This window comes from Euprymna scolopes, chromosome 29, assembly GCF_053919585.1.
Source record: "Euprymna scolopes isolate OS-2025 chromosome 29, ASM5391958v1, whole genome shotgun sequence".
Lineage (NCBI taxonomy): Eukaryota > Metazoa > Mollusca > Cephalopoda > Sepiida > Sepiolidae > Euprymna > Euprymna scolopes.
Genome location: NC_136510.1, coordinates 71,077,112 through 71,092,723, shown reverse-complemented (window position 1 = coordinate 71,092,723; position 15,612 = coordinate 71,077,112). Strand labels below are relative to the sequence as shown.

The following is a 15,612-nucleotide window of genomic DNA, read 5'->3' as shown; positions in this document are numbered from 1 at the left end:
ATGCGCATAACAGTGAGTGAAATGCGCATTGCTATAAACTGCTTTTATTTTCGCCTGAACACCAGCTTTTTTGCCTTTCATGACATTTGCACCATCAAATGTCTGAGCTATCAGTTTTGGCGATTCCCTTGAAGGATTATATCTAATCGTTGATTTTATCTAGTTCAGATGGGTGCAGTAAATAAACTTTTACCTCGAAATGACCCCTAATGTACTAATGTATAACATAAGGCACAGATAAGAAACATAATGCATACACAGCCTTATTTTCCCATATAACCACCATAACGCACTCAATGGATTTTACCCATAATTTTATTTAAAAATCTTTTTACAACTTTTGGTATAAAAACAAAAACATTTCAGTTAAAAACATTTCTAACTAAAATGTATTGATATTTAGTGAAGCCATTTTAATAATTTTTATTCATTTGCACATTTTTTAAACATGCACAGTAAAAGAAATAAAGCATGTACAGTAAAAGAAATAAAATTTTATTTGTAAAGGAGGTAATTCTTTTCATATTTTTCCATTAAATTTAATATGACTAAATCCCTTCCCGATTTTGATTTTTTGGTCATAATTGAAAAGTGCTTTCATATTACCAAGTGGGAATGCAATGTGTCCGTTACTCTTGAACCGTGTTCATTACAGTTCAAACTTCTTTTGGGCCCACATGCCACCTGGTACCATTGAAAAGAAAATGCCAAAAAAAATAAAATAAATCTGACTCGGCTTTTCTTTCTGTTTTAATAAAATGCATTTATTATCATTATTTTCCAAACAATTTTCGCTTCTTATTTTTTCTAACTGTTCATTTCATCTGTCATGAGATTAACAAAATCCTGTTGTCTCAACACCAGCTTAAAAGTGTCTCACACTTTGATCTAGACCAGAAGTCATATATATATATATATATGGTGGCCAAAAAAGGTGGTGTATATATATATATATATATATATATATATATATATATATATATATATATATATATATATATATGCCACCTTTTTTTGGCAATTTTATAAGTTCCAAATCTCAGCGACTATTGATCAAAATTTAACAAATCAAGGCTCGTTGGAAAGGTAATGACTTGAATTGTGTAGTTGGCTATGTGACATTTGCCCTTAAGGTCGCACATTAAGGGGATCATCCGTCATCCAGAGCCTATCTTTGGCACTTTTTTTACAACCATAAAATGTTTCAATCATAGTCATTAGTTTTCCTAGTTTTGCATATGAATTACAAAATATTTGATATTTCCCCAAAACCTCTGGCCTTGATGGAGGGGAGATTAAAACTTGCTGCTATGGTTTCAAATGATCTGAAATAACAGCAAGGCGAGACTTGATTCCAAATATTTCTCATATGTTATATCTCCTCTCTTTTGGAAATAAGGTACGATTATGAATATCTCCAGTATCAAATAATCCTTATGCACTGTGAAATTTACTTTATGTATGAAAACACAAGAGGGGAGGTATAACATATGAAAAATATTTGGAATCAAGTCTCGCCTTGCTGTTATTTCAGATCATTTGAAACCATAGCAGCAAGTTTTAGTCTCCCCTCCATCACAGCCAAAGCTTTATTAATATGCTATATTTGCACACATGTTTATTTCAGCATTAATTCTGTAGCTCAATGAGTAGAACCGATGACTATCAAGTAGAGGGTTGTAGGCTAAATTCCTGGCTTGGGATAGGTGCACAAGAGCTGTGGTACAGCGAACCCATGTCTGTGGATGAAAATGAAAGTTAAGAGTTAAACAAATCAAGGTTGATTAGTTAAAAGCGAGAAATACAAAGTACAATGGCTATACCTTTTTTTGTTTTTTTGAGGGTTTGGTAACAAAAGAATTATAATGCACGACTTTATCCTTTACACATTAATTCTAACCAGAAACTAGTTTCTATGCACTAATTTAAAGGCTTTAAAATCACTTCCAAATGCTGACATAAACACCATTTATGGCTAGGTTAAATGCTTGTCAGTGATTTGTTTCTTCTTGGCAATAAAAAATCTGAAAGTGATATTGAAACATTAGAAATATGTCAATTTTAAAGTTATTTCTTGCTAGATGTTATGGAGTAAGCTGATATACCTTTTTCTGGAATAATGGAATTACCCAGAGACTATAAATATAATTAGATTTAAAACATTATGGGGTTGTGATTCATGGTATTTATTTCATGCCCAGAATCAGGATATTTCTATAACATAATGTTTTGCTAACACACCTTTTGTTAGTTATACTCTACCATTGTGTTTGTCTTGATTATTATTAACCTGCAAGCTACAATACTAGAATTAAAGTTTAGACAAACCTTTTGTGGAAAAGCATTGCTCAAAAAATAACCACCACAACATCGGCCATCTCATCCAAAAAAAAATAGAATCAGTCAAAATGTCCCGTGTAGTACAAAAACATGTTTATTAGGACTACAAAGGCTTTTGCAAAATAATAATGATAAATAAAGGTCAGAGTCAAAGGGTTCTTATTTAAATAATAAAAAACGCATGTGAAGGGTTTTCCAAGTTCCAGATATGTAAGTAAAGGAAAGACAATTGACACACAAGTGTGAAATCACATATTACAACAATGTTTTCAAAAAACAAATGTGTTTTAAATAAATAAAAATAAAGATATAGAAAAACAAAAGATCAAAATCTAATATAGGAAAAAAGGATTCAACAGGAATATAGGTAACCAAAGAACAAGGAATAAGTTCATATTCAGTACAGGCCAATCAATCTCCTCTGTGTCATGAGTAAGTTGCTGGAATCTGTGATAAATAGAGAAGTGATCAACCACCTCAACAGAAATAACCTCCTCAGTGACATGCAATATGGTTTCTGATCTGCGAGATCTACAACTGATATGCTAATTGTAATATCACACATGATTAGTGAATCTCTCGACAAGGGCTTTGTTTCTAGAGCAATAGCTCTTGACATATCCAAGGCTTTTTATATAGTATGGCATAAAGGTCCTTTTCACAAAATTTCTAGCTATGGACTAGCTGGAAATGTTCTCTCAATTATTAAATCCTTTCTCTCTATAGGCTTATAAGAGTAGTCATCAGAAGCTCATATTAATGCTGGCGTCCCTAACGGTTCAACCCAGGGCTCAACTCTCTTTTTGATCATCATCAATGATCTCCCAAATAACATTCTTAGATCATTTGTAGACAATACAATCAAAAGCCGACAATGACCAAGATCTTTCTGATTCTCTCTCTTCTGATCTTGGGAACATGGTGCAATGGGGAAAAGAGTGACTAGTAAATTTTAATGCATCTAAAACCAAGTTTCTCTCTTTTCATTATAATCGCTCTGAACTCCACCTCACCTGGCCCCAATTGAAATGAATGACTTTCGTCTTTAGGAAGCACCATATCAGTACAAACTTCTGAGACTGACCTTCACTCCTAATCTAAAATGGAACACATACGTCAAATTTGTTGCCAAAATCGCTGGAAAAATGATTGGATCATTGTATAGCTCCAGTATGTATTTCCACTACTGATGCAATTCTCTATTTGTATAAGCTCCAAATACGTCCTAAAATGGAATACTCTTGCCTTAATAGAATTCAAAACCGGCTTCAAAACCTAGGTGATGCCCTTTTCTCTTCCCTGCAACCTCTTTCCTACAGAAGAGATGTTACAAGCCTGTCTCTGCTCTATCATTAGTTTCATGGCAAAGGTTCGTCTTACCTCCAATCTATAGTCACCAAACTTTCACAAAAAACACTCGACTAGTTACAGCCACTATCAACAAATTTCCCCACTCTCTATCTGTGTCTAAATCTAAACACAGATTCCATGAACAATTCTTTCCTAGAACTGTCCGCATGTGGAACACTGTTCCACTGGACTGCTTCCCAACCGATTACAATATGGTAGCCTTCAAATCCAATGTAAATCAGTTCTTGTTGAGCTGTCCCCTTAAATAATCCAAATTCTACCCAATCTACACCATTAACTACCACCTTATATTTATTAACCCTAATCCTCGAGTGGCCTTTGGGCCTTGATACGTAGTGACTCCCTTGTAATATATATATATATATATATATCACTGAACAAAATAAATGGGAGTCCAATAGGTATTGGGCAAGAATGGGGTGAGTTGATAGCAAGGTCATCACTACAAACTTCCTCCGGAGTCACAAATCAGGATCTTGAATTGATAACAGCTGACAGCAAAAGATAAATTGGAGTATTATACATTACCTCCAGCTTATCGACAGAACGAGTTGGTAATTTCTGAAATCGTTTGAATATTTCAAATTCAACTTTTTATTTACAGTGGGAAAAAGTAAGAATAATAAAACTGTTTGTATCGGCTTTTCTCCGTCTTGAAAATGTGTCTCTTTTGGAGCGCTTTTGTAAAATCTTCTCTGTAAAATAATCTTTTTCTCCCTTTCTTTTCTTCCCTTTATCTTTTTTTTTTCTACATAGATATCAACAATTGATGAGAAACTGTATTTATATCCCTAAATTATGAAACTATATAGGTAATGGAGTTGTTACATGTCCACACTGGGGACCCATACGTTGTATTCAGACAGTCACAAGGAAACAAAGGCAAGGAAAGAATTCTACTCACTCTTTTTTTCCAGTTAAAACAACAGCCTTTATTATTTATTATTCATTATTTATTATTTACAGGAAGTTTTCCAGAATACCGCCTTGTTTCTTGTTCAAAAGTCTTTTCGTACTCTAATGTGCTTAAAAAGACTCTGCCATGTCAAACACATGATACTCTGTCTTTGTCAGAGCACGTTTAGAATGTGTCTTTTCCTGTTGCTTTCGATCCACATGTGTAACACATCTCTGTCCTTTTTATAATCATTTTCTTTCGTGACATCACCTCGCACACACCTCAGTCATTTGCATGATTTGCTTCTGCTGCCATATACACGTCCACACTTTCTAATATATAGATGTCGGCCACTTGACGAGAAGCATAGGTGTAAGAGTTGACAGTTGATATTGTATTTAGAGCCAAGAACAATGAGTGCATTTGAAAAGAAATTGACACTCAGGATCGGTGGCCGTATATGTTTGGCAGGACGTGAGAGGTACTTTACAGAAAGTACCTGTCTGTGCCTAAATCCAAACGTAGATTCCATGAGCAAAGCTTCTTTCTTAGAACTGCATGCCGGTGGAACTCTCTGCCACTTGCCTGTTTCCCACCTGACTACAACTTTGACGTCTTCAAGTCCAACATAAACAAACTCCTGACAAACCGCCCCCTTAAGTAAGACACTCTATCAAAACCCCCAATACTAATAATTACTACAATACTATCTCATTGATTACTGTACACACAATAACCCTTATCCCTGAGTGGCCTTCGGGCCTTGATAAGTGGTGACCCCAATGTAAAAAGAAAAAGGGAAAAATATAAAAATGTACCCTCGCACTCCATTGGTATTCTCTCTTGTAACTGTGTTTACAAAATATTAAGTTCAAACAGTTGTACGATAGGAGAGCATAAAAAGATTGTGTCCTTATATTTCTGCCTTTACATAAATTCATGCATGACTGTCCATCATTTCACAGCAGCGTTTATTCTGCATTTTGTATTGCAAGTGTAGGGGTTCAGAAGTTTAAGTAAGGTGAACTTCGCCAGATAAACACAAACTTTAAATTAATCTTATTATTTTCACACAGGATTCATTAATTCCACGAAGGACTTTCACCTAACATTTTAATCATAATGACTTCGAAAGAACTTTCACCAATTGGACCTTTGTGCAATCACCTTATTGTTTTTATTAAAAAATAAATGCGGTGCATTTAAATCAGAAGGAGTCGTTTTGTTTCATTTCTTTTTTTATTATTTTGTTTGGAGCAAAGAAATTTAATTGTATTTAGAGCCAAGAACAATGAGTGCATTTGAAAAGAAATTGACAATCAGGACCGGTGGCCGTATATGTTTGGCAGGACGTGAGAGGTACTTTTCAGAAAGGAATATGTATCTTACTACAAGATACACCTGAAGAAGGTTGGAGGTTACATCGACCAAAATGTTGTGAAAATGACACTCAAGATGAGAACAGTATATATATTATTCCTTAATTGGAATTCATTTTTTTGAGATGAGCATTATATATATTAATTTATTTTTATTATATTATATTATTATAAGGAATACTATATATACCAATCGGTATGGACCCGACTATAGAAGATCAGATAATAAATAAACGTGGATTTATAAGATCAAAGAATCCAACCTTGATCGCCCTTCGGAGCCCGTGGCGCAGTTGATAGAGACATTGAATGTCTACAGTTCAAGATGAGCATTGTCTGAAGATAGCGGTTTCAATCCCACCCAAAGCGTGCCAGAGGTTTACTTGGCCAAAAATGTTGTGAGACGACAACAACTACAGATGGCAGTGATGGCTGAGAATGCAGTTAGGAGATTCGAAGTTCCTATCCGTCGCGGTTACCACCTGACGAAGGCCAGAGGAATAGTTGGCCGAAACGTTGTGAATAAACAAACCAATAAAAGATGAGAATAATAGTCTGAAATAAAAATAAATTGATATGAGAACAGTAGCCCGATGAATCCAACTAATACACATAGAGAAAAAGTAATTTCAAAAGTAAGTTAAACTCTGTTGGTTTTGATGCCAAGGGAAAAAAAATCTCTGGCTTAATATGAAAACTTAGACCCTATCCCAGTGGTTCACAGTGGTCTAGTGATGTCCTAATGATGCTTGAGGCCATCTCCTTGATCGCATGCTCCAAAGACTCAAGTATGAGTCTTAATACTGATAAATATTATGGGAAACGGAGATAGTTTGAATATGATTGTACCCTCAACCCCCAAAATTATATGCCGTTGCCCCCCTCCCACCTTCTCTGCAGTCAAGACAGGGCTCACAATTCTAAGTCAATGGTGTGTGCAAGTATTGTACATGACTGACGAAACTATATCATTTTTAGTACTTATTCAGAATACGGGTCGTGTTGAAATAATGGCGTTATTATCAAGAAACTCATTCTTAACATGAGAAGGGTGTTTTGTAACTAGTCTGTACTTTCACCTAACAATTTAATTAAACAAAAGATGCTATGCCACTAAATTTAACTTGAAAATCCTATTTAAAAAATAGCACAGTCCGTATTTTGCATAACTACCTATTTTATTTTAGGAAACTCATTTTTTTCATTAATGTCGGGGTTCTTCTGCAAAATCCGTGTAGGCCAAACTTAAGTATCATGGTTCAGTTCTGTTCCTAAACCAAAGAAAACAAAGTATTTTTAGGTTGAGCCACTGAAGCAAAGATTGAATGTAAATGAGTTCAACGGGCCTTGCAAATAATTTTTAAATTATAACTGACTTATTTTTTATAACATTTTTGAAGTAGAGGGTAATGCCTGGGAGGGGGGGTAGCCTTTTAATACAAATAAAACTATAGTCTGTTCCGTTTTCAGATTCATGACTTGAACATCTGGTAATTAAAGTTAAAAAAGAATTTCAACTTTAAAAACAAGTCATGTTTTTTGGGGGTTTTTTTTGTTTTTTCTCGATGTTTTGTGTTTTATTCTTGCTTTCAACGTTAGCTAGGCTCAAAGTGTAGCATCTGTTAATGAGTGTTCTGATACACTTCAACTTTTCTGTCCTGGCTCAGCTAAAGAGAAATCGTTTGCTTTTACATTGGGGCAATTTTACTTTTTTCCCAAATCCAGAGTGTCCCTTTAGAGGGAGCTGGATTTTCCACAGATCTTGTATTTAACTTTGCCCTCGTGGGGAAGCAAATAAATAATTACACGAGCCTTCGGATAAATCTGTAGTATTACACAAGTGTGGTTCTAATCAGTCTAGGGCAAACATCCTCCCAGGCATTGTCCCCACCTTCGAAGGAAAAAATTGATTTATTGTCGATCACCGAGAAATGACGGGTCACATTATATTTACGATCAATGTGCACTAGTTGTCCAACCTGCAAAAGGTGTTTATTCCAAAAGCCATTCTTAACATGGGGAGGTTGAATGTGTTTATTCCGAAAGGTATTTTCTTATTTTTAACCTCCCCATATTAAGAACGGCTTTTGGAATAAACACCCTTTGCAGGTTGGACAACCAAGTGCATACTGACCATATTTTATAACCAACCAGAATATCATTTTTATGAAAGAGCTGGAATAAAAACTGACCTGATGTCAAATCCGCTCTCCGAGGGAAACATGAGGTAAATATGTGACCTGAAGTGATTGGGCGAGGTTTATCGTCCTCCCCCGTCGTATTGTCATTAGTAAACAAAGTTGTTCTACCTTTATTCCTCTACAGGTGAGAAGAAAAGGGAAAGACGCACCTGTCCTGTTCGTTCTACGCATGCGTACGTGTTTCAGGTGTGACAGCTCCGGCGTCGACGGACAAGGAATACCACATAGTCATGGCGACTGTTTGAAAATAATTCGTTGTTAGTTTGTTTATTTTTTTTTCTTTAACCTAAATCTGAAAAGGTTTAAAAAGAAAACCTATAGACAGAGGATATTTCAAAAACATAACAGCTTGAGGAGAGAGCTGTTTGTATTTCGAATGAAAACTTTTGAAGTGGAGGCGGGTAGAACATTTTTGAAAATTAACAAAATCTGATTAAACAAAAAAAAAAAAAACAACAAAAGAGAGAGAAAAATTAATCGGGTTTATATTATTTTAATCATTTTCTTTTTCTTAAACTTGACTTTTGTTTTCTCTTAATTTTTTAAAAGAAAGGAAACTTTTAAAAAGTTTTCTCCAAGTAAAAACAGCCCGACAAAATGAATACAAAAAAAGACGTTCACATGGATACGCTAATGGCGTATCATAACTACCTGCAGGGTCGGATCAAAGAAAATCTGAATTCGTTGTCGCTTGGCCCAGGAAAGTTTTACCTCATTATTTCCATCGTCCTCTTTGTTTTCGGTTTGGTGTGCATGACGGTCGGTATTTTGGTGATCACCTTACGCCATCGCCATGTTTACCTGGTTAATTTCGATTACAAGTTCGTCGGGCCCGGGTTCATTGTGATCTTCATTCTCTGTCTTGGCGTTGGCTCGCACTTCTTGATCTACGCCAAGAGAATTACAAACAAATACAGAAGAAACCTCAGGGTATGTATTTATTAAACTTATTTTTTTTTTATTTATTCTTTCTTTGTCCCATCCCTGGCGACTCGTTTACAGTCACCAAATTAAAATAACTAGGGCGTGGACTACTTACAACAATCTAAATAATCCACGACTTCCGCATTTAAAAAAAAAAAAAAAAAAACTAGTTACTTGTTTATTTATTTATTTTGTTTATTTACTTTTGGGGGCGGGGGTTCGTCTCAAAAGGGGATTAATTTGGATTTCTATATAAAAAAAAAAAAAACTGATACGACCCGTCGGCATTTCCCGGTAGGGGCGCCTCAAGCGACCTAACCAATCTCCTCTCTCGAAGGAAGTAATGTTTCGGAGGATAGACCCTCGAAACGGGTAAACGTTACTATTTTGGCGACTAAATTACTTTGGAGGAAATACAATTGGAAAATTAATTTTTTAAAATTATTTTTTTACCCGCTCATTTGTGACACATTTGCGGGTATTATTATACAAACACCGTGACAGCGAATTAGTAAAATCTTTTACGTAGTATTCTGTTACGTTTCGGTGTGCTGAACACGAATCTGAAAACTGGGTTAGGGTTAGGGTACATTTTTTTCTACTAATTCGCTGTCACGGTATTTGTATAAATTTACCCATTTACGTTAAAAGGTTTCTTTTAATATTTAATAGGAATTAGGGCGCTTACGAACCAAACCGATTTTTTGCCGAACTAAACCTAAAATTTAAACAAATATGATTCATATTGTGTAGAATTAATTACCGAAGTTTAGAAGTTATAAGCATTTTAAGTTCCGTAATTATTGGTTGTGAATAAAGTCAGAAGGGCCCGTTCCCTTTATGTCAAACAAAACGGGGTTTAGCAGAGGAACCGATATGCGTATGGAAGCGGTACCCTCCTCTATTTTTTTATTTTTATTTTATTATTTTTTTTTTTAGGTACTTGTACAATTTAATCAAGACATTATAAAAGAAAATATTGAAAAAAAATTATATCGTACGTACTCATTATGGAATAAAGTTTTCATACAAAAAAAAATCACTTAATTTGATCAAGTAGTTTTTTTTTTTGTTGTTTTTTTTTTCTGCAGAGGAAAATCAAACTTGGCGCTTCTACACTATTAGGACGAACTTTTGTAGTTGATAAATGGAGTTTTCAAGTAAAAAAAAAAAAAACAAAAAAAAAAACGATGGTTTCTACTAATTTTTTTTTTTTTTTTGTCAATTCTAATAATTTACAATGGTAGCTTCCAAATTATGCAGTCGAAATTACCTGAATATTACTGAATTATTAAAAAAAAAACAACTTTAATCGTGTTAGCAGATGAAAAATTGCGGCCATCTTGTTTACATCGAAACGGAAAATTACCTCCCTTTTGAGCTCTCTTGTGTCTTACGATCGTTTTCTTCAAATTCTATTTTCTTTAATAAATAATTTTTTTACCGTATCGATTTTCGTCATTTTTTGATGATTATAAATCATCTTAAAAATACGAGGAATATGTGAAATTCAATATTACGATTTCCGAAATTTCGTCTCAATAGTGTAGAAGCACCCTATGTCCTTTTCTAATACCTTTTTCATTTTGTCCTTTGCTAATCACTTTTTTCGCTTAAAGTCACCGGAAATAGGCAAATGGCGATGATACTATTGATCTCATTAAAATTTGATTTTCCTCTGTTAAAAAAAACGGTAAATATCCAGATCCGCTACTACAGAACACCGACCACTTTAATTTGTTTTTTTTTTTATAGGTAATTGAGGTCACTGACAACGAATCTGATAGTCAAACTTGGGGAAAATTTACCGTTTGCATGGTATTTACCCCTGAACCCACGAACTACTCTCCACCATTTTGCAGCTTCCGTTTATTGCTACGCGCATGCACGCTGTAGCATAAACGACGGCTTCACCAAGCAAACTACCTTGGGGGGGAGGGGAAATTTTTTTTTTTTTTTCCAGGACATAGAATTTTCTAATTTTCAAAAATACATTATAGCACTTTTTGGGTGGAAAATTTAAAATTAGCTGAAAAAGAAATAAAACAAGAAAAGGAAAGCACTCCAAGTTGGAGTAGGGGGGGGGTAATTTATCTGGGGTTTTTTTTACCTGGAACATAGAATTTTCAAATTTTCAAAAAGTAACGCACCGACATTTACCAATTAGAACACCATTTAACATTTTAAAATGTTAAATGTAGACACCGCCAAAAATGGCCGCAAAATCAAGTTGTTGTTGTTTTTTAAAACTAAATTACATTTATTAAAATCCATTATTTCTGAGTAACTTTTTTTTTCCAGAAAGATAAAACCCTGAATTTTATTATATAGAAAACAGAATAATGTAAAACTTTTTCTATTTTTAATTCAATTTTAAATGTTAAATTTTCCCAAAATGTTAAATTTTCCCAAAAAGTTAACAATTGACATTTATTGTCTAACTAAGATTTAGGATGATTTTCTAAGAGAATATGCAAAAATATTATAATATAAGTACCTGAATTTTAAATAATTCCACTTATTCATATAGGTAACCAAATATTTCGCGGCGACGTAGAGTTCAGATCGACTCTGTTTACGTTTTCTTTTGATGATAAGAAAACTATGGAAGACCAAACAGGCCAAAAAAACTTATTTTTCAGTGACGAAAATTTCAATGTATTATTAAGCTGAGGCTGGCCAGTACCAGATGGGTGACCATTTGTATGAGTTTGGTTTTTAATGTGTATGTGTGTGGGGGCCAGGCTCCCCAAAATGGGGGGGGGGCAATTTAAAGCAGAATAAAAAAAAATTATTTCAGCGCGTTTGGTCCACCGTAGTCGAAAGGCGGCAAACGTTTTCAAACGAGATCGAAAAAAATGATGCTATTTTTAACACAAAGGGCACAATATTTATCGAATTTTTTTTTTTTGTATCGATTATTCAAAGCATGCCCTGTTTAATAATGGTCGTGCATTATTCGGCTCGCTAAAAAAAAATTGTTAATTTATTTATCAAAAATTTTAAAATGGCTTTTTTCGTATAAATATTAAAAAAAATTTTTTTTTGTTTTGCTTAACTTAAATTAATTATTTTACTTAACATATTCACCGAATTTCACACTTCAAAACTCAAAAGCGGGATAATTAAACACAATCGAAGTTCTGATATTCAGACGTCAAAATAAGGTATGCAAACAATTTTTTTTTTTTTTTTTTTTTTAAATCTATAATTCTGTCCCTTACAACAACACAATATGTTTTTTTTCAGTTTCAGATGATTATTTTAAGCATATTTGTTCCCACTTCAAAACAAGGGGGGGGTTTTGTAAGCAAAAAAATATATGTATATAAATATCGTTTATGAAAAATAAGTACACTGTTATAAAGTTCATTCTTCTCCTAATAATCGCTGAAAATTTTGTATTGATCGGATAATTACCTGATTTTTGGTAGATCTTTAAAAAGACGGTCCGTCAAAAAGTACTGACCTGCCCCCCCAGTTTTGGCGGTGCCTAGTTAAATGGTGTTCTAATTGGTAAATGTCGGTGCGTTACTTACGGAAAAACGTTTAACTAAACTGCAAAAGCACCTATTAAGCCACTGTGAAAAAAAGGATTAATGATTGCTCGAGAAGAGAAGGATCGGCGTGCACTTACCTTGAATACTAACCAAGAAGAATTGTTGTTGTTATTCACCCTTTTAAAGTTTTATTTTGTGCTCCGGATCACGTGATAGTTAATCTGATCCTTCCTTTATGTAAGAGGGGAGATTCCCTTGTCTTGTCTCTCTTTTTTTTCTTCACCACAACCTGATTCAGTTGCCGGCGATTGAAAGTAAATCTTTTCCACTTTCGTCTGGCGAAGATACTACGAGACGGTTACGTCGCGGAAGGGGGCAATTCTTTCGCAATCTAAGGTAAGTGCATTGCTCCCTTCTTAATCTGAGCGGTCATTTGATTCTTTGCTGGAAATTAATTTTTTCACATATTTGCGAAAGAACCCCCCCATACTAACATGGGTGTGAGTCAACCAGATTTAAGGAAGAGAATTTCTCTTCTTTGGACTAAAATCCGAACGATTCTGGAGATGGCCCATCTGGAGGATGAACTCTGTTAAATCCTTCTCTGCACTGCAGAAATCGGTGGAGGAATATTTAACTTAGGTAGATATATGTGTTAGTAAAATCCAACTTCAATCTTCTGAGGAAGAGGATTGGATTCAAATTGAGAGGGAGTCTCTTGCACACACCCTGAGATTCCGAAGAGAATTAGAACATCTTGAGTTAAAGCTCCTCCCAGCGGCCATGGACTCTCTGAGTCTTCCCTGTTCCCCAGAGGTTGGAAGAGTTGGGGCCTCATTTACTGTAAAACCACCTCAAATTCAGATCACGGGACCCACCTTCGATGGATTGGACATGCAATCTAACCCTATGAGCTTCAAGGAATTCTTGTCGCGGTTTGAGAATTGTGTAGCTGGCATGGCCAATGACGCCGAAAGACTGAATTTTTTGAAGTGTTCACTGTCTGGCCAACCCCTGTTGTTGATTAATCATCTTTCCATCAGCAACAGAAATTATAAGGTGGCTCTTTCGGTCTTGAAGAGCGAGTACTTCGATGAAGAGGAAATAATAGATAACATCTTCCAAGACATATTAGACTTTTCCTGTAAACAGGACAGATCCGTTACTGCCCTGGCTAACTACATATCCAAAGTAGCCTCCCTATTGGCTGAGTTGGAGGGCTCCTTCGACTGTTCGTTTTCAAACGACCTTTCTTCTGGGGCCCGGCTTATGGCCAAGATTCTCTTTGCAAAATTCCCCAAGGAGGTCAAGGGGGAGTTGATATTAATTTCAGGTAGAAGAATCCCCACCTTGTCCTCAATTCTGAGAGACACTAAGGAAGCGGTTAAACGTCTCCTTATTAAGGGGGATAAGGTCCCTGGCTCGGCTTGTAACACTATGCGGGGGGCCTTAGGGAATGTACCTTCAGGACCTAGATCCGGTACTTCACGGAGAGATTCCTCTATTCAGTCCAACTCCGCCTATAGTATTCGTGGTGGAAAATTCTCGAGCCTTCCCCCTGTTTTTTTTTTTTTTTTTTTTTTTACACAGTGATCACCACTTATCAAGGCCCGGAAGCCACTCAGGGATAAGGGTTATTGTAAGTACATCACGTTAGTGAGGAGATTTTATGAAGTGTTTAATTAGGGGGGGCGGTTCATTAGGAATTTGTTAACATTAGACTTGAAGACATCCAAGTTGTAGTCCGGAGGGAAGCAGGCAGACGGAACAGAGTTCCACAGGCGTGCAGTTCTAAGAAAGAAGCTTTGCTCATGAAATCCACGTTTTGATTTAGGCACAGATATAGAGTGGGGGAAATTTTTCACAGTGGATTCAGCTAGACGGGTGTTTTTCGTGAAAGATTGGCGAGGGGGGACCAGGGATTGGAGTTCAGACGAGCACCTGCCATGAAAATAACGATAAAACAAGGATAGGCTCGCAACGTCTCTTCTGTGGGAGAGGGGTTGCAGGGTAGAGAAAAGGGCATCCCCCACTAAACCACAAAGTCTATTTTGTACTCTGTCAAGGCATGATAGGCTGTTTTTGGCAGCTCCTGCCCAGATATGGCAACAGTATTCCATCGTTGGCCGTACTTGGCTTTTATAGAGATAGAGAATTGCATCAGTAGTGAGATATCTTCTGGAGCGGTAGAAGGATCCCACCATCTTTCCTGCGACCTTGGCAACAGACTTGATGTACGTGTTCCATTTCAGATCAGGAGTAAAGGTCAAACCCAGAAGCTTGTCAAAACACGGGGCCTCACCCAGACGAGAGCCATCCATCACAATTGATGCCAGCTGGGGATCAGAGCGTTGATGATGTAAGGATAGGAGTTTGGTTTTGGATGCATTAAAGGTAACTAGCCACATCTTCCCCCACTGAACCACGCGCTCGAGATCAGAGGAAAGAGAATCCGAGAGAACTTCGTCATTTACAGCCTTTGATGTGTTGCCGTAGATGGTCGTGTCATCAGCATAGATGTCAACGAATGATTTAAGTATGTGTTTAGGAAGGTCATTGATGTAGATCAGAAAGAGAGTTGGGCCCAGGATTGACCCCTGAGGGACTCCAGCATTTATATTGCAGGCCTCCGATTTTTGTCCATCTACCACTACTCTTATGAGCCTATCAGAGAGAAATGATTTAATGATTGAGAAAACATTTCCAGTTATACCGTAGCTGGAAATCTTGTGAAGTAAACCCTTATGCCATACTTTGTCAAAGGCCTTTGATATGTCGAGAGCAATTGCCCTAGAAAGGAAGCCTTTGTCAAGAGATTCACTAATCCTGTGGGATATAACCGTACTGTTTTGTGTGTTACCTTTGGTAGGGGTGATAAAAGTGTTTCCGTCAACTGTCTATTGGACACAGGCAGTGGACGGACTTATTTGTCCAGTAAGGTCTTGGATCCCCTCGGTCACTTGGAATCCATTGGACATGATTGTGAAATTAGGCTGACT

General features: G+C 36.0%; 1 protein-coding gene and 1 long non-coding RNA gene across 2 annotated transcripts in view; one reads left to right on the top strand and one right to left on the bottom strand.

Annotated features, from left to right (window-relative positions):
• Positions 1-299: 299 nt before the first annotated feature.
• LOC145252710 (uncharacterized) lies at positions 300-8,318 on the bottom strand. Its single transcript, XR_013863651.1, has 2 exons — positions 8,181-8,318; positions 300-1,739 (listed from the first exon to the last, which is right to left on the bottom strand). It is a non-coding gene; the product is annotated as an uncharacterized LOC145252710 (long non-coding RNA).
• Positions 8,319-8,786: 468 nt separating this feature from the next.
• The window catches only part of LOC145252709 (uncharacterized), a 67,265-nt gene continuing 60,439 nt past the window's right edge, over positions 8,787-15,612 (top strand). The window contains exon 1 of the mRNA XM_080112536.1: positions 8,787-9,119. Coding sequence (XP_079968662.1) covers positions 8,787-9,119 — 333 coding nt within the window. The remainder of the gene's footprint in view (positions 9,120-15,612) is intronic.